A 21813-nucleotide genomic window follows, 5' to 3' on the forward strand; every position below is an offset into this window, starting at 1 on the left:
AAAAACATAATTGATTTGTAAAATGGGATGTTAAAGCACATCCTGATAAAGATCTTGGTGTTTCATACCAACTGTTTGACCTTAGTTGTGTCTTAAAGACAATGTCGGTGAATGAGCTGCTGTAGGCCTCGTTAAGCTCTAGCTGAAAAGAAAATTGGATCATTCATTTTCCCTGCAAACACCAACATATTTCCTGGACTGAGAGGTGGGGTAGATAGTACGTTCGGAATTGATAACAACATTAGGACTTGGAATAATAAAAAGAGGGCATATAATAGTGAAACTCCACAGCACGGGTGAGGTCTCAGTTATGAAGGTATGAATACACATGAGCAGACTGACTCACCAGGACAAACAACTGTTAAATAATTTGTTATTCAGCTTGGGTGCACTACCTGCTCCAGGCAATCCGTCTAACCAGGTCTACTCTAGCCCCCACAGAGCCCCGCAGATGCTGAATATTTGCTAGAATGGTTGTTAAGGCCTGATAATTTACAGGAATGAGCAGCTATTTGCCCTGTGGCCATCAGCTATTGTAGAGACAGGACTTTTCCTGTTGTGATAATGAGACAGATGAGTAGAAGATGTTCTGCAGCATATAAAGCAGTGTTCTCAGCTAAACCGAGGGCCATATGAGGTAATACATGGAAAGGATTGCCACGATGGGGTACCATTGTGATTTGAGGGACTGTATTGCAAAGTAATACAAATTCCAAATTTATAACTGCAATGTAATTGATGACTGGGTGGTAAAAAACCTTCTGAAGGAGAAGCTGTTAACGACTGTGTTAGCAAAACTCTTTGTGGGGTACCCTGCTGCAAGTAATAATCATGATAAAATAACATTTTTTGCAACATTTCAAAAATTAAGAGGACGTGGATTTTTAAATAAATGGGTAATACAGTCAAAGCTTTTTGGACTGCAGAGATTATTGTAAAAACAATACTGCTGGCATAATGTACCCCTGACCTGGCTAGAGTAATTCTTAATTCCTGCCCATCTGGGGAATAAAACATTGTTTTTATTTTTAAACCAGGCTGCCTTGTTGTAACAGAGGTGGGCAGCTATGCACCATTAAGAGCCAAATGTTCCCTTTTTCAAGGTATCTAAACACTGTAACAAGCTCATTTAACTGATTATCACACACAATGGTAAAGTTAAGATAAAAACCTGCATAGAGCACACATTGTTTTCGATGGAATATAATTGGAAACTACCTAATAATGGCGTCTAGTGCTGCAGAACCAGACATGATTCTGTTTACCGTATGATGAAACTACAGGTCTGGAGACAACAAGTTAAAAAAAGCTATGCCCACAGGCAGGCAGGCTGTTTTGTATCACCAATGTCTTCATGGGGCCTTGAATTGGAGTACATATTTTTACACCTGATTTGCAATTTCATTGTTCTGATCCAGAACCCACCAAAACAAGGGATACCATTAGCAGAATAAAATTTACATTTTTAAGGCATCTGAAATGTTGGAAAAAATTAATGTAGAAACCTAAAAATCTGCCAAATAAAGGTTGGAAACCTTGTAAATATTGGTGTGCATGGATTACCAAGATCTCCATTAATAAAAGTGAGGGACATTTTCCCTAAATTTCCATAAGGGAAAAGTTGACATTAGATGAGCAGAGGGAGCGATACTCACAGCTGGACCAGGAGCTCCGACCACACCCTGAAGACCGCTTGGGCCTGGTGGACCCTAAAAACACAAGGAGCAATGAGATATTGTTTATCGTATCGGGATCCCCAATTGTTTGCACTTACACTTCATACAGTAAGCAATATGTTACAACATTAACATTGCATCCAACAATAAATTCACATCAAAACCATACATATGCAAAACATTATAAACAATTAGAATCGATGTTGTAACTGCAGTCTGACTATTGGTATAAACAAGAGAGACCTGTTGTTTCCTCTAGAGAGCAATGATAATGAATGAAAACAACTGCATGCTAAAGCTGTTTATCCTAATACAAACTGTCTACTGAATATGTCATTTATTTGAAGTGATGCTTGTGATTACTAAAAGCAAATTGAAATACACATTAAGGAAAGAGCATACTGATATTTTATTGGAAACCAAATATCTATTAAGGAAACACTTAGGCAAGATAACCTGAGATAGGTCATTGCAAAGAAACCTTTGTTTGTTTATTTTTTTTTATTCAGCTCTTATGAATGATTCAGCAGCTAAAATGTGTGTTCTTTGCTCAGTTAGCATCGGTTATCATCCAAAACATTAGGTCACAAAAACAAAACAAAAACAAATTATCAAAAAAGTAACAGAGAGATAAAGTAGAGACTCACAAGTTCACCCTTGTCTCCTTTGCTTCCCTTCTGTCCAGGTCCGCCAACTTCTCCCTATAGTGCAACACAAAAAAGCAAAACTCTTATCCATCTTAAAAGGCTCTGCCTCTCCTGTTTAGTCAAAGTCCAATATCTTAAAGTGTCACCTTTAACACAAGTGGGTAGTAAATATTTCTCAAGAGATTCTAATTTGATTGGCCAGCAACAACCTTGGGGTGAGTGTTTGCAATTCATTGATTGGCTCCCTGTCTAACCCCATCGGCACTATGATTGACAAAATGGTGTGATGGAAGACGTGACTGTGATTTAAGAGGCATGATGGTTACAATGTATAGATCCAGATCTGTGGTTCACTTGGGATGTGGAATTTGCTTGCCTGACGGTAAACAGGGGGTTATATGACTTGTATAAATGTATATCCATTGTATATATATCATTGTATTCATTTTATTATATTTTTAAGATACTGACAGTTGTACCATGTGTTCTTATTCTTTGATGTTATCATTGTGTTACAGAGAACTTTGTCTACGGTGTTCTTATCTCATTAGTGTGTTACTGCAGTATCTCATCTTTACTCTACCTTGTCACCATCCTCTCCGGGGGGACCCTGAGGACCAGCCGGACCAGGAAGACCAACAGGACCTTGAATGCCATCACGGCCAGCAGGACCCATGGGACCTTTCTCTCCCTAAACACATCACATTTATTAAGAAGTGTCACATTACCAGCATTTTCCTCACACTTTGCAAAGTATAAAGGGATAAAAGGAAATACTCACAGGGCCGCCTTTTTCTCCAGCAGGGCCGGGGGGTCCTTGGGGTCCATTGCGTCCTGTCAGACCAATGGGACCTCCAGGACCAGCAGCACCTCTCTCTCCAGGAGAACCCTGTCACCAAAGAAAAAATTCCCATCAGTCATAGCTGCATCATGTGGTAGCTAAACTAGAGAAGTCCGTTTGCCCCAGAAAAACTATGAAACAACTGAAAGTCACAGAAAGTGTTGATAAGGCTTACACAAGATTACACAACGTAACAAAGTTTCCCTCTCCATAAGGGCACTATTCTCTAAAGTTTAAAGTAAATGCAGTGCTTTTAGAACAAGCACACATTAAAGTCTGTAGAATATAACCTTTTTATTTGATTACTTTTTATTGCATTGCCTTCAGGAGCAATAATAATAATGTAACCTATGCCGGAACAATAAGAAAAGTATATTGGCCCTGCTGTCAGGCTCAGTGCTTCATAAGGTGAAGCTGTGCTGATGAATGAACTATTATCTTACTGAAATGAGTCAGCTGCTCTCATCTGCAAAGGTCTGATGGGAGGTCTTTCCAGACTTTTCCACATACAGTGGCGGTTCTAGACTATTCCAAATGGGAAGGCCAGATTCATTTTAACATACAAAAGTTTCCCTGGTCACAAATCTGTAATAAATATTTTGCTTTGCTTAGGTGATTATTCAAATTAACGTTTACAGTATGTAAGGGCTTAGAACATTATGATGGAAGTATACAATGTCCATTCTCATGCTCTATTATGTATATTATGTTGTTGGTTGATGTTGTTGGGTTTATACCATTTGTTACACAGACTTGGTGTAAAATGTAACCATTTCTGACCACTCCAAAATTGACAAAAATGGTCAGGGAACCCGCCAGAATACCACATTGATACACAAGGACCTTGAGGAACACCACAAATCCATGCTGTAATTTGGTGGCAAAAACCTTTGACATATGGAGATTTCGGCAAGAAGGGCATTTTTCTGCGATAGGATGGCGAGAACCATACATCCTTTGAATTCCTTAGGTCTCTAGCTTGTCATTGCAAAGTTTCATGGGACTGTGATTATTCTAAAGGTCACAACACTTTAGAATACACATTTTATACAGTGATGTCAAGTTTAAAAAAGTGGTCACACTACAATGAAATGGCTACTATGGGGACTAACATCATCACACATGAATATAATTAGGCTCACTGAATCCACAAGAGTCTCAGCTTACCAGTTAGTCCCAAGTTATGAAATTCAAGAGTGTTAACGGACTACCATATGCAGAAGTAGTATTCATATACATACTTTTAGAATAGGCCAAAATAACACATATGTACCAGAGAAAAACCAAGCCTAATATTATAGGGCCAGCTGCTCTTCACTATGCTCAGGTGGATCTAGGAGGCCAAAAATCCCATAAACTTTGATCAGCAGGTCCTTTTGGCATTCTCCTTCCAAGGGAAGGTCTCAGGCTACTTCCAAATACAATAAGCATGTAAACGACAAAGAACACACACACTGGTTCAGCTGCTGTAGTGAGCTGCCACCTGGCCCTCATATGCCTGCTCCATTTCATGAAGGTGACGAACACACAGTCCCAAACTGTCATCTGCAGCACGCCAACCTGCCCGCCAGGAAACGTGTCCACTTGCATGCTCACAATCAGACACGTTTCTCTCACTGCCATAACTTTATGATCATTCTTTCTCCCTCTCATTTCATTTTCTGCGACACACGTGATTCTCTGGCTAGAAATCAAAAATGGCAGCAGAAAAACTTTGTGTCTGTGACTCAACTTATCGCAGTCATCCTTTCTGTTCTGTTTTTTGTCTTCGTAGTTTCTTGGTTTCTTTCACACACACACACACACACACACACACACACACACACACACACACACACACACACACACACACACACACACACACACACACACACACACACACACACACACACACACACACACACACACACACACACACACACACACACCCTTTGAAAGAATATGAAATAGCAACACACAGCAGCTTAATCTCTGGCAGGAAATCGATGGAGGAAAATATCAGATCTCTTGTGTGCGTGGGCATTGCACACCGGCCTCTTTTTCAAGGAGTTTTTTTCCCACACTACCAAAATAGTCTATCACTTGTTTTTCATCCAATTGCTCACTTTCAAACCAATTTAAGGAAACTATCTCATTCCGCCGTGGAAATGGTTTGACTCATTCAGAGAACTCCCCTTTTCTTCGCTTTCATCATCGTTCCACCAATGCTCTGCATATCCACTGTCATCTTATCTGGTGTTGCTCTGTCACTGTTGAGCAGGGGCAATTATCGGGAGCTTGGGTTTAATGCTTGAACAAAATGTCAGACAGTTCAAAGCTGGCTGTCAGTCAGCTTTTTGTACAGATTCACCACTGGAGCTCCCAAGGCTTTTCACTGCATATATCGTTAACTGAGGGGCTCAGAGACACAGGCAGGAAAAAAGTGCCCCACTTATTTATGGGTTGCCCTGCGACTCCTGCTCCTTTTCACAGTCCTAAGTTACAGCAACAGCACAGTGAATGCAGTTATAGTATCTAAGAGGATGACCTTCCTGTGATTCAAGGTAAATCAGTGATGCCTAGGATGCAACATTAGTACCCATAATTACATAGAAGTGACAAAATGTAGTAGTAGAAAAAACATTTCCTCCATCTGCGTCACAACAGTTGCTAAAGTAACTTCTAAATGTGAGAGAAAAACATCTAAGATCAATCAAGTTACTGGGATGAAACTATTGTAGTTGTTCAATTGGGAAATTAAACAATGAAGCCATGCTGTGTGGAAGTGCTTTTGTTGATTTCAGTCCTAAGCCGTATATTGCTTATCTCCAGCCGTAGATCACATGTTCATAGCCCTCTTATTTTAAACTGCTAAAGTAGAATTTTCTGTGCAATATTAGTACAACACAAACACAGCATGTGCAACTCCATTCTCCAAAAGCACAAGTCACTTTTCACTGTAATCTCCGTGGCAAGGGAGTTGAGGTAACCATAGTAACAGGCTACTTACGATGGGGCCGGGGGGACCCTGAGGCCCTTCTCCTCCCTTTAAGCCAGCTGGACCCTGAAAGCAGAAGACAGGAGAGGGTAAGATCTGTTCACTGCAGGCTGCCATTCAAAGAGCGGTAATTACAGCTGTCAAATGGGGCGTTAAATGTTACCGTGTATGTGGGCATGTTAGTGTGGCTATGTGTATACCTTTGTATGTGCATGTGTGTGTGGAGGGCTTAGATCCAGAAAGGCAAACAGTTACTAGAAATGTCTATTATCTATTTAAAGTATTAAACGGGTAGGAAGTCTTTTTAGTAGTAATAGTCATTACAAATTATAGTAGGCTTTCTTTTTGTATATTAATGATGATGGTATCATTACTTAAAGATGCAGTGACAGTTGATGAAAGTTTCTGGTTTTGTCTAAACCTGACTTTCAGTATTCGCTCACAATCCCCATGTTATTAGCTCCCAATTCACTGAGACGGCAGGTCATAATAGGGTCAGTCGACCCAAAATTCAAAAAGTATATTTTCCCCCCTCACGTCTTAGCTTTGCAGAAAGCTTTGGTTTTTATCCGTCCAGGTTTTGTAATACAAGTCTAGAAGATTTCTGCTGTCATCTCAGGGGTTTTGTTTATGGTGCTCATAGCCCAGTACATATTTCTTTAGAATTACTTTACTATATTTTTTCAAAGTCCATGTGACAGCTGTGAGGTCTGTGGATTATCCAAAGGAAACAGGAAAGAGTTTCTTGAGAAACATGTTGCTTTTGTTGTTGCTGTGAGCACAACAAACATAATTCCATCCACATCTTCATGGTCAAATACAACTAGGTGAGTGAAATACAACTTTTTGCTAGGGGTGGGGTGGGGGGGATTGGGTGAATCAACCCTTTAGCAACTGGGTGCATTCTTTCAATGAGCCCAATGAGTAGACAGGAGTTCAGATCTACATCACTCAGAGAAGAACTCAGAGAAGAAATATAATGATAATAATTTTGTCCGACACTGAAATTCTTATTATTGAAATGATGAATGAAGATTTCAAAACATTAACTTAGATTGCAGTTCATCTCCACCTGAGAAAAAATGGCCATTACTTAATAAATTATTATTTAGTCTAATCTATATTTATATTACCTGTGCAAAAGGAGTCATTAAATGAGCTTCAAAGGAAATGAAAAAGAGAAGAAATGACAAAGTTCGGAAGCCTGCGGTGGGCCACAAGTTCAAGTACAGTCCATTCATCTCCTGACCCTGTCATCTCCCTGACATTCAGGTCCTGTAATAGCAATGCGTGTGCTGCTGAATAATAGCACTAGGAGGCTGAGACTGCATTTGGAAAACACTGTTCACCAGAGGCAGCAAAGACTTTCATTATAATAACTAATTTACGGGCTTCGGCAGAGCCAGGGGGTGCAGACGCTGCCAAGCAAGCTTTCAACCTCCCTGGCTTCCACATTTTACCATGGTGCATGGAAGGATCTTTCTTTGCCAGACACACACAAAGAAAATATTTAGTGGCTTGAATATTGCTACTGTGCCATTCCGTAAGAGTGAGATATGGGATTGGAACAGTGTGTGTGTGTGTGTGTGTGTGTGTGTGTGTGTGTGTGTGTGTGTGTGTGTGTGTGTGTCTGTGTGTGTGTGTGTGTGAGTGTGTGTGTGTGTGTGTGTGTGCAAATCAATCCATTTTTCTCTTTTGGATAGGTATAAACTGGTGTGTGGGCTTGCAGAACAGAATGAGATAAGATTTGTACATTCTTGCTCATTTAACAGGTGTACACGTTTATGTATGTTAGTGTCTGAGTGTGATTGGATGGGATCACTTTAAGAGTGTGAGTGTGTGCATGTGTTTGTGTGTTGCCCTCATGAAGAGAAAGTCGGATCTCTGCACACATGGGACAAACATAACGGCAGTAATAAGTCTGGGCTGTGCTGTCGTGTGCTCTCTTAATGGTCAGCCCTGAAATGAGATTCCGCCTCAGTCCCTCAAGCTGATCCTCAGTCAGCCTCTAACATCCATCCCGCTCTCACCTTGAACTTTTTCTCACCCACGCCCACTTATTTTGAGAATTAATTTGGGGTTGCTCAGCAGGCTATAGGGTTCAAAGTTGTGGGTCTGAATCAGAATCGGAGGGCTTTGGCTCATTCTTTGATCGAAAACAAACCAGGAATTCCTTAAAGAAAACGATCTGCAACTAGTGCAACTCTAAATGTGGAATGAAATGTCTCCAAAATGTACAGACTACTGCTAATAATAGACATCTTACTGATTAAAATGCTTTGCCAAAGCCACATTTTTTAACAGACTACAACCTGCTACTACTTCAACCTTGCTGAGATTAAAGATGATGGAATTGGTCAATATTATGTCTGGCTCAGTCCTGCACTTTTCAGTCAGGTCCGCTGCCAAGCCTGCCATTTGGTTTAACAGCAGGTAGTTAGCCTGGTAATTGGGGTTTGGAGCCAGATTCAACCGGGTGTGTGCTCAGAATGTGGGATGAAACACTTTTATGTTTACATGTGTTTGTTTGCATGAGTCTGTGAGTGTGTGTGTGTGTGTGTGTATGTGTGTGTGTGTATGTTTGTGTTTGTTACCATGGCCCCTGGAAGACCTCTTGTCCCCTGGAAGCCCCTCAGGCCGGCAGGTCCTGCCTTGCCACCAGGACCCTGAGAACCTGGATCACCCTACAGAGGGAGAAACAAATAGCATCGACTTATCTGACACCTGATAAACCGTCAGGTAATTGTTAAGCAGAATTGCTTTTGGTGAAAACAATGAGCAGAGTCTGAATCTGGGAGAAAGGCCGGTCATAGGAAAACAATTTAAGTGATTGATTTGTTTGATGAAAGCTTAAATTATACATAATTATGTGGGAACAACAGAAATTGATTAAGCAGGGAAGACCAAAAAGAAGAGATTTGGCAATTTTATAACAAACAACCATCAAGGGATTTTTTTAATAGTTCAAACCCATTAATTTATAACAATAAGAGTGTACTTTTGCCACAGTAGAAAAAACCTCTAGAAAAACACATTCGTATTCTGATGTGAACGGTGAAAAGAACCGTGATTAAGATTACATCTCAGCAAACACAAATACACCGTTCAATAGAACCTTGAATGACTTCAGATGTTATTGTGGAAAGATCTTCAACTACAAGATCATTTGTGCAAATTTGGCAAGAACTTAAAGTAATTTGTCTTTCACTTAATTCTAATATTGGAAAAAACATGTTCCATTAAAATGCAACGGGTAGATAAAGGGTAGGTAATAAAGAGGAAACTAACTAACTACATAACAAATAACCTCCAAGGACAAAATTAGGAAGCCAGGAACTCATTTCCGCAGTGGTCCTCTAACATACAACACTTGGTAAAATAGATGAAACTACTTATGACTGGTGCACTTTGCTTTTACAGCATATAAAATACAACTTATTTACCTTTCCACCCTCTTTTCCAGCAGCACCAGGTAGACCTTGCTCACCAGGTGGACCAGGGGAGCCTGGGTGTCCTCGCTCTCCGCTGGGTCCTGTCTCTCCAGTTGGGCCCTGTCAGGGACAAGGGGGACAGGTAAACGGTGATGTGCTATATAATATGTCTCCATCTTTTTGCCTAAAAGAGATATGATATTCAAACAGTCGTAGTACTTCTGACGATATTGACACTGAAAAACAACTGTTTTTTGTGCCTTTTTTTCCCCATCATAAATGGGAATAGTTTTAATGAGATGGAATAATTTATTTTCAGTCCATGCTTCATTACTTCCTGCCTGTAATAGGGAAGGTTTTCGTTGCTACCGTACTCTACAGGGGAATTGTTGGTTCTATGTAAATCATAAATAAATCATAGAGTGTGGTCTAAACATACTCTGTAAAGTGTCCTGAGATAACTTTTGTTATGATTTGGCACTATAAATAAAATTGAATTGAACTGAATTGAATTGAATTGAATCGCACTAAAGAATGTGATGCATTTTGATAACAATCTCTGCATAGTGTTATTTTTCCGGATTCAGCTGCTTTTATTAGTACATACATACACAAATTTCAATGTCTCATAATTCTCCAACAGGACAAAGAATAAGCGAGGAGGTGTAATATAGCTGTAGAGGTGTACTGTACCTGTGGTCCAACCACCCCTCCGGGTCCTGGAGGTCCTGTCTTTCCTTGGAAGCCCTGAAGGGGAAATTATATTATTGGATTATAATTATTGATGACAAAAGCTCTCAAATAATTGCACTGTGGAGTAATGTATGTATAAATACTTAAGTAAAGTATAAGCACCTCAAAAGTGTACTTTAGTAAATTGACTTTGTTACTTTACATTATAAATTAATGCCTTACTTGGTGGTTTCTACAGTATTCTCACCCTATTGGATAATAATTCATTACAGGGATGAATACTTGACAAAATATCTTTAAAAAAAAAGTAAAATGTTTTGAAACAAGTCATTATAAAGGCACACTAAACATGCACTGCATCACTACACTCAGCTAACCTCTCCCTACCTCAATTAAATTCACTCCAACTGTACTGTCATTGAAATGGAGTACATGTACAATAAAATATGGGATTTGCTTGCTTTGAGAGTGCCGTTTTTGATCAAGTAATTCAAGACAGTGTTGCATAAAACATGTATGGTACTATATGTACTTGTACAGCATCTGCAAATAATAAGACAGTATAGAACTGTATATATGGTGAGTGGATACCATCAAAGGCCTTGATGACTGCTGGTGTTTTAATCATTTATCTTCAAATAATCAATACTCTGAAAGAAGTGACCATGAACTGTTGTGCTGAACGTGCTCAATCAGCTCAGCTGTATCATAGTGACTTTACTCTGTATTCTATTACTGGTGCTTTACTTTCACTCTAAAAACACAATTTGTATGCTAACACAGTTATCTCTGCCTTTCTTTTTTTTTGTACAACCTATCTGAGAAACAGAGAGACAGTGGGGAGTGCGTGGGAGCTTATGCATAATATTCAGGGTCAGATGGCACGACACAATGCATACATGGGCCAAACTACCCACTCACCGTCTCTCCTCGCTGTCCGGGATGACCGGGCAGCCCATCTTTTCCTGGTGGGCCCTGGGGGTGAACAGGTAGACAGTTGATAAAAATCAAGACACAAGGTCATAAGTTGGTATTATTAATTAAAAAGCTAATATGAAAAGTGTCAACATGGACTTGCTGTTGCTAACTCACAATTTGACATCAGCTACTTACATTGGGTCCTTTCGGTCCGGGGAAACCAACAGGTCCCTGTGGTCCTTGAGGTCCCTTAAATGAAGAGATAGAATGAAGATGAACAACTTTAAATAGTTATTGTTATTTTAAGTACATTTTAGTTGGCAAATTCAGCTTTCTTGCCATGATTACTGGGGAATATATTGTACATCTTTGTTTGTCATAGTTCAGCCGTTTGATGTTTAGTATGCACAATTGATCTCTTCAGATGAATTAAACATACCTTTATAATTTGAAGAAATACCTTTTCTATGTTATTTTATTTGACAAATAAAATCATTTGAGTTAAGTCAAGTACAGCGCAACTGGTATACTTTTTCTGTCACAAAACTTCAGGCACTGATCAAAAACATATCTGATACTAACCCTCTCTCCTGGTGGACCCCCTGGTCCATCATTGCCTGAGGTGCCCTGAGGAGAAAAAAATGGCACAGAGAAACGTCAAAGTACGAAGTATGAATAAAATTTAAAGCACTGACACTGAGCTTATAGAGCAAGCCTGTGTGCACATTTACATTTCTACATCATTGGTTCTGAAGAACGTCTACATTATTTGAGCAAAATAACCTGTTCATTGCTTCCAAGTTTGTCTGTTTTTACATAACAGGTAAATGTTAGATTCAGACTAATGAATTTGTTCATGCTCTGTTCACTTTCTTATACGTTCTCTCTATAATCTTAAGCATGCAGACACATTTATTAGCATTTGCCCCATCATTGTACGTTCAAAAATGGCCGTGGTTCTCACCTTTGCACCTGGCTTTCCAGTTGGTCCTCTAGCACCGCGGCCACCACGTGCACCCTACATATATAGCATATGAACCAATACAGTTATTGTACGGAAAATAAATTGCATTTTCAATATATTGTTCAATATTCTTTCACAATGGCTGCCCCTCCCTCTGAAACTCTCTCCCCCAGCTCTTCAGACCCACGTATTTAATATGCTTTTAATCTGTGATCCATTAGCCACCCCCCCCCCCCTTTCTTTTTTATACCAGTATGGCTTTTACTGTTTCTGTTACTATTTTTATTACCATTTAAAGTGCCTTTAAGTACCCTTTAAAGTGCTATACAAATAAAATGAATTACGATTATTAAAGGGCATGTCATCAGTGCCATCACTTCCCTGCTCATCTCTACAATTCCCCACACAGCACATATTTTTCTTTCTTCAAAAGACAAGAAAATAAAGCCCATAAACAACTATACTAAGAAGAAATGTTCATTTGAACACAATAAATCATTTATGTGGAGGACTTGAGCTGACTTGGCAGACAGATGAATTGCCTACCGTTGGGCCACGTTGCCCTCGAGGGCCTGCTTTGCCGGCAATTCCCTGGGAAAGCAAAACAAAAGCTTTGATTTAGGAGAAAAGCCTTCCTTGTACCATCAGCGAATATAAGTACTTTTTCATCTCTTAATAGAAGTTTAAGCTATAGAAACTGCACTCCAATATGAGACAGACACAAATGCTGAAGGTGCTTTGAGTGAGGGATGAAACAGAAACATCTGAGCGTCTATGGACAAAAATAAATAATCAAATTGTTCCGGTAAGTGGTTACCCAAAGGCACTTGACAGCTTGAACTACCTGTCAGTTCTAGCATGCTGGGTCCATGGCTGTCTGCCTCTCAATGTCTGTCTGAGAGCAGAGACGAGCTTGTCTCCTCAATAATGACCCTTCCCGCCACTTTGAAACCCTCCATCTGAAGCGCTTTTCAATGGGACCACTCAATGGTTACACAGCTGAATACAGTCAGTCCTCTTGAGTGATGAATCCTGATTAAGCTAAAAGGCCAAAAGTATGCGGACACCCCTGTTGTGTCACTTTTTTGGTATATGTATTTTTTGTCTTTTTTGTAGTTTGGGCTCGGCTCCTTAGTCCCAATCAAGGGAAAGTCATAAAGAGATGGATTGTCTGATGTTGTTATAAAGATGTTTGATGTCGTTAAAATATCAGTCGCTGATAAAACTTCTACTCTCGCAGCTGAATGGGAACAAACGCCTGCAGCCAGGCTCCACAAAGTTGTGGTAAGCCTTCTCAAAAGAGTGGATGCTGCTAGCAGTATAATAATGCAAATAGTTGTGGACATACTGTGTTTGGCTGTTTGAATACTTTGTAGCGCAGTTCATCAATAGTTGGGCTATAAAAACAGTGAAATACACATTCTACATCCATAGGGACTCATTCCCAAACTTATAGGCGGACACAGTTGATTCTTAAACTATTATTCTGTACACACATCAGTTATTGTCCTTTCCATCCTGGAAGAGGGATCCCTCCTCTCTTGCTCTATTTTTTCCTTCTGTCTAATGATAGAGGGTGTTGTATAGGAATTTGGGATTTGTGTTATTAGCTATATAAATAAAATCAACTTGACTTGACGTTAACAGTATATAATCACAGTAGAATCTATCCAATCCATGCATAAGTTACTATGCAGTTAAGGTGAATGACACTAAGTAGTTTCTAAGTTGAAACAGCAGTCAGACATGAACCAGCAATGGCATAGTTACCTTTACATTTTGACTTTAGACTTTGATTTTCTGAGACACATTGACCAGCATGTGTTTCAGTATTCTACACTATATACTCTTAATCCATAAAGAAAACCCCACAGTGACCAAGTGTGAGGGTCTTAATAATAGCAGAGAGAATAATTAATTTGGTTGCTCACCCTTGCTCCCTTCTCGCCATTCGCCCCGGGGAATCCAGGGAAGCCGTTGGAGCCCTGCAAGACAAGTACAGAAAAAGAAAAAAAGATGTGACAAAGAGGGGAAATACATTAGTTTGACTTTATAAAATAAGAGCTGTCTACCATAGTCTGTGTCCAGTATGTGACAGAGGCTGAAATAGCACTATTCCTTTTATGCTTGACCGAGCAGGTCTAATTAATGGAGAAACTTTGAAGTCCAAACATAAGTACTGCCATACTAGCCAGCAGATCCTTATCATAGAGCTACGGTTTATAGGATGTGAGTTCCCACAGAAGAGCTTAAGAAGAGCCCAAAGGGAAAGTCCCCTGCTCACCACTTAGAGGCTTTCTGACACACAGACAGAGGCGCTGTTAGGTTGTTAGCATTGTTGGAAAGCAAAATAGGAAGATAAAAAAGGCTAGGGAGCAAATAAAGACAGAGGAAGGGGAAACAGCAGATCCCCCTTGATACCCATCAGCAATTCAGTTATTGGGATTTCGCAGGCTGTGCCCTCTGATAGCAGCGATGGTGCCAGTCAAACAAATACTAGGAGGGCAATCACGATCGGATGAATTAAAGGAGTACCAAGCAGCTTACAAATACAGCTTCACTTTATGCATCATTAGGTAGCATAAATATGTATTCAGCCAATTTAAGTTAAATTTGTCTTTGTCTCAAGTGCACTGCAAGGTCATGAGGGTTTTGAGTTTAAAACATACTTTGATGTAATGCACATCTATGGTTCTCAGTGGTGCTTACATGCATATGTATATGAGGCATAATACTGTTCAATATAAGCAAGGGCACCACAACAAGGCAGCGTGGGCAGAATTGCAAGAGGTAAACAGCCCAACATTGTGGAGACAGCAAGAAGGGAGATCTGTGCTGCCTAATTTGTTTTTCACAGAGGTGCAGTTATGGTAAACTGAAAGGAGAGTTGGTACTGGACAAGCATGACTTGCACAACACAGATAAGACTGTTCCCTGAAGCTGTGGCAAACGGAATCCAGAATTACCGGTGTTGGAAAGCTGTTAACAGAGAGAGATGGGGTGCAGCAGCCAAAAACACAGGCAGTGGAAGGATAAAGGCTGCAAACAGGCCAGAACTTTGACCCTGAACCTACACTTGAGGACGATGTGACATTTTAGGACATGATGATACTGTGCAATGGAAACGTGGGTGTTTTTTTTTGGTTTCTATCTCAAACAACAAACAGCATGCAATCTCTTAAATTCTATGAGTCACTGAAGAGGAACAGTTTCGAAAAGTGGAATTAAGTTCTCAACAGATATAGAGGTTATTAAGGATTTGGTTTTTAAATCATCCTCATTATAAGTTGCTGCTTCATACTTTGTTTTAGCTTTGAGTGTGTGCTACAGTTTTTTAAATGCTGAATATGCCTCTCTTCTTCTTTTTTTTAGAAGAAGAAAACTCTTCAAATGCAGACTATAGAGAGGAAACTATGGCACTGTTTACCATGCCAAAGTCAGGATGTCTTTATTGTCTCTCCAGAAACTTTTTTTTGAAGCATAACGAGTCTAAAAAACTAGATCTGATCCATTGTTGGGAACCTTTTAGGACAGCCTTTGTTATGATACAAAAAAGGAATGCCTGTTTTGCCATTATTGTGTAAATTACCCAGTAATTAAAACAATTTACAGAATTGCTTGCAAATTGCTAGAAATAATACTGTATAACAGTAACTCGTATCTGATTTCCTCTGTGTCTCCCAGTTTGTGTAATTTGCTGACATTAACAGACAGGGCAGGAGACTTTCCTATCTGGATGTTGTGAGAGTAGGTGTATCTGACCCATCATATCAGTGCCAAGCTGTCAGTGCTGACAGCAGCAGAGAGGAAGCAGCTGCAGCAGCACATCTTGATAGTGGAGCTGTTGCACAGTGGTCAGTGCTGCAGTGCAAATAATGCCAGACTGTTAGATAATGCCTGGATGAGTTTAAGGAGGGAGGACGGATGATGACCATGCCACTTAGGCTTCCTTTTATAGTTGTGGCGAGAGTACAGTAGGTGTCTCCTTGGGTTTGTGTTTGTGTGATAAAAGGGTTAGTCAGCAAGTCTGCGGAATTTAGAAAGGCGTATGAGAGAGAGTTTAGATGTGAGCAGTGTTGGGGTGAGTCAAAATACTCAGATAATTTGTAGTGCGAGTAACGTAACAAGTTAGTTTTGCAATTCAAGTAATCAGTTATCTAGTTAGGTTGTATTTTGTTGTATGTGGTCCAGTATTTTTAAACTTTCACAGTATTTTCCTGCAAGAACCACTGAACTACCCCTGCCTGTGCCTGTCACCCGAGACAGAGGACAGACGTCTCAATGGACATGGTGAAGTCGCAAAGTATGTCTCTGTCCAGCTCATTGTCAGATCGTTAGCAACCAAAATGTTGCACAGACCTGTCAAGGTTTTCTATTAAGCTGGGAATCCGTCTGCTGTGGCCACGGAGGGAGCCACACACTGCCCACACAGCCATGACAGAGCTGAATTGAAATCAACTAAGTATCTCTTCAATAAAGAGCTGTAAGGTTTGACATTCACTCCTGTAGAGTTACAGATTTTGAGCTGTAGACGAGGCTATGCAATGACAGTAGAGTCGATACATGCAGAGGCAGGCGTAAGGGCGTCCTCTGAACAATATAACCAACATGAGCAAGCAATCGCAAAGGCCCTTTCATTTTTGGTAATGCAAAAGTACTCTAATGAGTTGCTTTTCTTAGTAGGTAATACTGTAAAGTAACCAGTTACTTCTTAATGGCAGTCATTTTGCGATGTTACTTCTTACTTTTAAAAGTAACATTACCCAACACTGGATATGAGTGAATGTTTATCAGACCGACATGGAGAAAAGGTTACATAGTCACTGAGAGAATGAATACACATGCACCATAAACATTCACATATGTATACACATGCATATGTATGTATATATATATATATATATATATATATATATATATATATATATATATATATATATATATATATATATATATACAGTATATGTACACACACACACACACACACACACACACACACACACACACACACACACACACACACACACATGCATTACGTGCAAACATGAGCATGATAGTTTCACACTGAAAAGGTATTATAGTGAGTGAACGCAGAGAGTGCCCTTTTTGTCTCCTCTGTTGATCTGCCCTTGACCAACACACTGAACACTACCAACACTGTCGACCCTTATCTCTGACATTCCAATGGAGCGGAGGCCTGTACAGTCAGAATTCATCTGCATTCATCAGTACGGTGCGTTGTTTCACTCATCACACACCTTGGAGCCTTGTCGACCAGGGTACCCAGGCAATCCAGGGACTCCAAGTTTTCCCTAAAGGAGCGAAGAAAAACAAAACAAAGATGATGAATTCTCATTGTGCCACCGGAGACATCGTTATGGGAGACTGCAGACAAGTTCACAGAAGCGTTGTGAAAAGTAATGCATTTATGAGCAGAACGTTTTACTTCTGGTGTTGGAAATATTTTAAAACCATGTTTACGAACATGACATCATCTGTCCAGAGGCTTCTCTGCCTTTCACCAAAATATGAAGTCACTTTGGTCCATTTTGATCATTATGGTGAATGTGTGGTCATAAAGTGGTACACAGAATATGATGTAACTACCCCTTGTGCTATTAAAACTAAGGTGAAGTATTGGTTTCATTTTCTTTTATTAATACTTCTGATTCTGGTGCTGGTAATCCCTACTTTTACTGCACTGTGGCACTAACTTTAAGCAAATCAGGATGAGGATGTCAGCCGAATGTAAAATGCATTATTGATATAGCAAAAGTCGCATTGCAAAGTAGCTCATCTGTGTAGCAAATGGTTCGTTTATATTAAAATGACTGAAAAATGTCCCATCTATGGTTGCTTAAATCACAATTACTCCTGTCTGAGATCGTTACTTTTATGATGTAATTAAAACCACAAAATGGATTGATCCAAGCTTATTGACTGTATAACAAAACAGCTCAATGATCGAAACCACTAAGCATTCAGAAACTATTATTTCTTGTTTTTCATTTCGAAGTCAGCACTTATAATTGAGTCCTTTCATCTGAACTGTGAGAAAAACATGTTGTTAACTGTATTACTTATTTGTTACATGAAGAAAGATTTAGCAAGATCAAAGCTTCATGGAGAAATATTGGCAATATAAGCCAATTAAATCTGACTGTTGTAGAGCTGAAGGGAGGTGGAGAACATCTAAACTCAAATATGATCAGGACAGCTACAAAACTAGAGTAAACTACTCTCTTCAGACAGCTTTCTTTCCAGATCATTATATGAGATCCCTATGAATGTAAGGAAAGAACAATGTTGACTCTGGTCGGGTTTTTGATCTCACAGCAGCACTGAAAGTGTACAGTAGTGAATCTACTGTATATGAGTATTCAGCATTTGTATATAATGATCCTTTGCAACTTGAACTTGAGCATGTCAATAAAACACATCCAAAGTTTTACAATTGAGACTTTTGCACGTATAGTTTTTTTTACCTTCTCTCCAGCTGATCCCAAGGGACCGGATTCTCCGTTGGGTCCCGACTTGCCCTTGGGGCCCTCTGGGCCATCCTCTCCTCTGGGTCCTAATACGCCGCCCTCACCCTTGATGCAAAGAAAACAAATGTAAACAGTGTTATTCTCTTTACTATCCCATCACTCTGCAACTGCAACCGTCAGTATTCTCTTTAGAGAAGATGATTCACCTTGTCCCCCTTGAGACCCATGTCACCTTTGAAGCCAGGGAATCCATCCTCTCCCTGAGGATGACAGAAATGAGAAGCTGTAAAGAACTCAGTGTTTATCACAGAAACGGAGGAGAAAACGAATGCAGTCCAGTGAGTTCACATGTAGAATACTTTAAATATAAAAAAACAAAAACAAAGACTTCTGACCAACTTAAGTGACAAAACCATAGCTTAAGTTTATCCTGGAAGTCTTATAGTGCTATTGGCAGTCATCAATATGGGTGCTTTAGGATTGTTTAGTCCTGACACCTAGTGGCTACTTAAAGCACTCACAGAAGCAGTTTTGAAGGGACTCATTTTCTTTTTCCCTGTCGTTCTACTGCTATCTAGTGTTTACAATTCAGAATGCAGTCCCAGACACTGCTGTGATAGTTTATGTCAGGTATATTATCTACACATTAAACACTGATGATTATTTCCTGACATATTTTCATACATGAAACCACTAAGAAGATAAATCATACCACAATAAAACATGACGAGCACATAACCTTATGTATGACTTGGGATTGGTAGAATATCTCTCCCGTGGGATTTTATATGAGAGAGAAGTATCAAAGTAGACAGCTTTTAACAACATGTTCAGTGTTTTTTAGGTAAACTCTGAAAAGCTTCAATTTCCTGACAATTGAGTGGAAAATCTACCAAGTGGCACTGAGGTAGCAACAGGCTACGTTCATCCACAGCAATCCAAAAAAACAATGGCGAACAGATCAATCTCCTCTGCTCAACTGCCCCACAAATAGCCTCATTCTAGTTTAATGTTCCACACTCCATTTCAGCTCAGTGGTGTGTGTGGACTTAACTGCCAGCCTAAAGGGCACTAAGGAGTTTTTTTCCCCACTTGCTGGATTGCAAGAAGGAGATTGAATTGCAACTGTCATGGGGTCCATTTTTAGAGGATTTGACATCTGTCAATCATGTAGAGGAAGGAGAGAACTAGAGATGTATTTACCTTTTCTCCTCTGTCACCTTTAAGGCCTCTAATTCCCTCAGCGCCCTGGGGAGAGAGGACAATAGAGTACGGGTAAATTCGGGGGAAATGGAAATGTATGATGCAGGGGTGGTACTGTATGACTAAGATATTGCTTACTTTCACACCGCGAGGCCCAGGGTAGCCGATGGATCCCATAGGACCAGCAAGACCCTAAAAGATTGCAAAAAGTGTCATGTGATTGGTGAAGTAACATTGTATTAGTATGCATCAGCCTTTACTGTAATGTGTTTCTGCAGTACTAGATAACTTGACTAGAGACTGACCTATAGATTATATTTATACCACTGTCTATTTGTACAGTATATAGCATAACAGTGTAAACACCTTCATACCATACCTGCAGCTGTTAGTCTTTTAATCTTTATAATTAATTCATGAATTATTAATTACTTTCTGCACTATTCTTCTATATTTACCTGCACTGCTTAATGGTCTAAACTCCCTGTCACTCTATGTCCCTTTATGATCACTCTGCGCCTCTACTGCTAACTTGCTAAAGCCATAACTATACCCCAAATAAATCTGGAGATGCGGCCTCTTCCACTTATGCTCCCAAATTATGGAACTGCTTAACTCAAACCATCAGAGAGGCAGGCTCGGTCGACACCTTTAAAAAACACATCTTTTTAACCTAGCCTTTTTTAATCCTACCCTTTTAAAAGACATTTTATTCCCTTTAAAGCATTTTTTTTAAATCAAATTTTCTTGTTCTATAATACAATTTACTCAATAATTTCAGCTCATTTTACCACTACTGCTCGCTTGCCCCTTCATTTCTTTTATTTTCAACAATTTAATTGTTTGTTTATTATTTTACATCTCTTATTTTATTTCTCAATGTTATAAGGAATGTTATTCTTGGTTTCCGCCTATTTCCGCCCATGTGTATAATATATGCATGTATGAAAGGTGCTCTATAAATACAGTTAATTATTATTTATCATAATTACCATGTTCTACTTTATATATCTTAAGCATATTCATACCACTGTTCATGCTGTTCACACTGTTCATACTACATTATACTACAGTATATACACTGTGTTTTCTGACCTACTGTTTATTCCACATACTATGTATCCATAGTTTTAGTCTGTAAATGATGTGCATTTCACTGCTCCTTACTGCCTTTTTGCACTTCTGGTCAGATGCTAAACTGCATTTTCTTGTCTTATTAAATGTAACCTCTGCAATGACAATATGATTGAATCTGAATCCAATCTAGACCAGTTTCTGTTGATTTCCAATGATTTCCCAATGTTTATATTCAACAGTGAACCCTCAAGAAGCTACTGGGCAAACGTATGCAATGAAAAAAAAGAAAAAACTAAAGTAAAGTAAATGGACAACATCACCAAAAGCAGTGAAAGCAGTTTTTTGTTGTTGTCAGACTTCTAATCCTGTAGTCTGTCTCTTTTATTTAACATGGTAGGGGAGATTAGATAAACTGCCAGATGGATTACTGTAAACTGAAATCTAATCTCTGGTGAATACAAAGTACCTCATGCTGCCTCTGTAAAAATGGATTCAACCTCTATGCAGCCAACGTGTCGTTAAAAAATAATGATTTTAATGAATGTTTTGGATTTATTTACTAGTGTTGGATTAACTTTATGATCACCATGTCTTTTTCAAATCTCTCTATCTCCACAATGACTCTATAAAATCCATGATTCATGTTGCCCTTTGTTGGTGCCAGCTCAACTGCAGATATAGAACGAACCAATCACAGGAAAGAATGAGTGGGGCAATTTAGTGCATTCTATTTCTGAGACAGTTTACCAGATATTATCTAAACTGTGTGGTTATATTAAACCACACCCTACTGGCACACTATGTAAGTATATAAATGCTAAATTGAATTATTTGCAAAGTCCGCCCAGCCTTTTCCCTCTGCAGTGAACCATTTGATGAATTGTTGAGAACAACAGCA

At 39.4% G+C, this 21813-nt stretch overlaps 1 protein-coding gene across 1 annotated transcript in view; it reads right to left on the bottom strand.

Moving 5' to 3' along the window:
- col11a1b (collagen, type XI, alpha 1b) overlaps positions 1 to 21813 on the bottom strand; it is an 86529-nt gene that overhangs the window by 23749 nt on the left and 40967 nt on the right. Inside the window, exons 27-45 of the mRNA XM_083928108.1 lie at positions 19977 to 20030; positions 19839 to 19883; positions 18842 to 18895; positions 18633 to 18740; positions 17406 to 17459; positions 14079 to 14132; positions 12694 to 12738; positions 12148 to 12201; positions 11766 to 11810; positions 11379 to 11432; positions 11187 to 11240; positions 10266 to 10319; positions 9585 to 9692; positions 8736 to 8825; positions 6154 to 6207; positions 3105 to 3212; positions 2907 to 3014; positions 2324 to 2377; positions 1656 to 1709 (exon numbers count right to left, since the gene is read on the bottom strand). Coding sequence (XP_083784234.1) covers positions 1656 to 1709; positions 2324 to 2377; positions 2907 to 3014; positions 3105 to 3212; positions 6154 to 6207; positions 8736 to 8825; positions 9585 to 9692; positions 10266 to 10319; positions 11187 to 11240; positions 11379 to 11432; positions 11766 to 11810; positions 12148 to 12201; positions 12694 to 12738; positions 14079 to 14132; positions 17406 to 17459; positions 18633 to 18740; positions 18842 to 18895; positions 19839 to 19883; positions 19977 to 20030 — 1251 coding nt within the window. The remainder of the gene's footprint in view (positions 1 to 1655; positions 1710 to 2323; positions 2378 to 2906; positions 3015 to 3104; positions 3213 to 6153; positions 6208 to 8735; positions 8826 to 9584; positions 9693 to 10265; positions 10320 to 11186; positions 11241 to 11378; positions 11433 to 11765; positions 11811 to 12147; positions 12202 to 12693; positions 12739 to 14078; positions 14133 to 17405; positions 17460 to 18632; positions 18741 to 18841; positions 18896 to 19838; positions 19884 to 19976; positions 20031 to 21813) is intronic.

This window comes from Echiichthys vipera, assembly GCF_963691815.1.
Source record: "Echiichthys vipera genome assembly, chromosome: 15".
In the NCBI taxonomy this organism is placed as follows: domain Eukaryota; kingdom Metazoa; phylum Chordata; class Actinopteri; order Perciformes; family Trachinidae; genus Echiichthys; species Echiichthys vipera.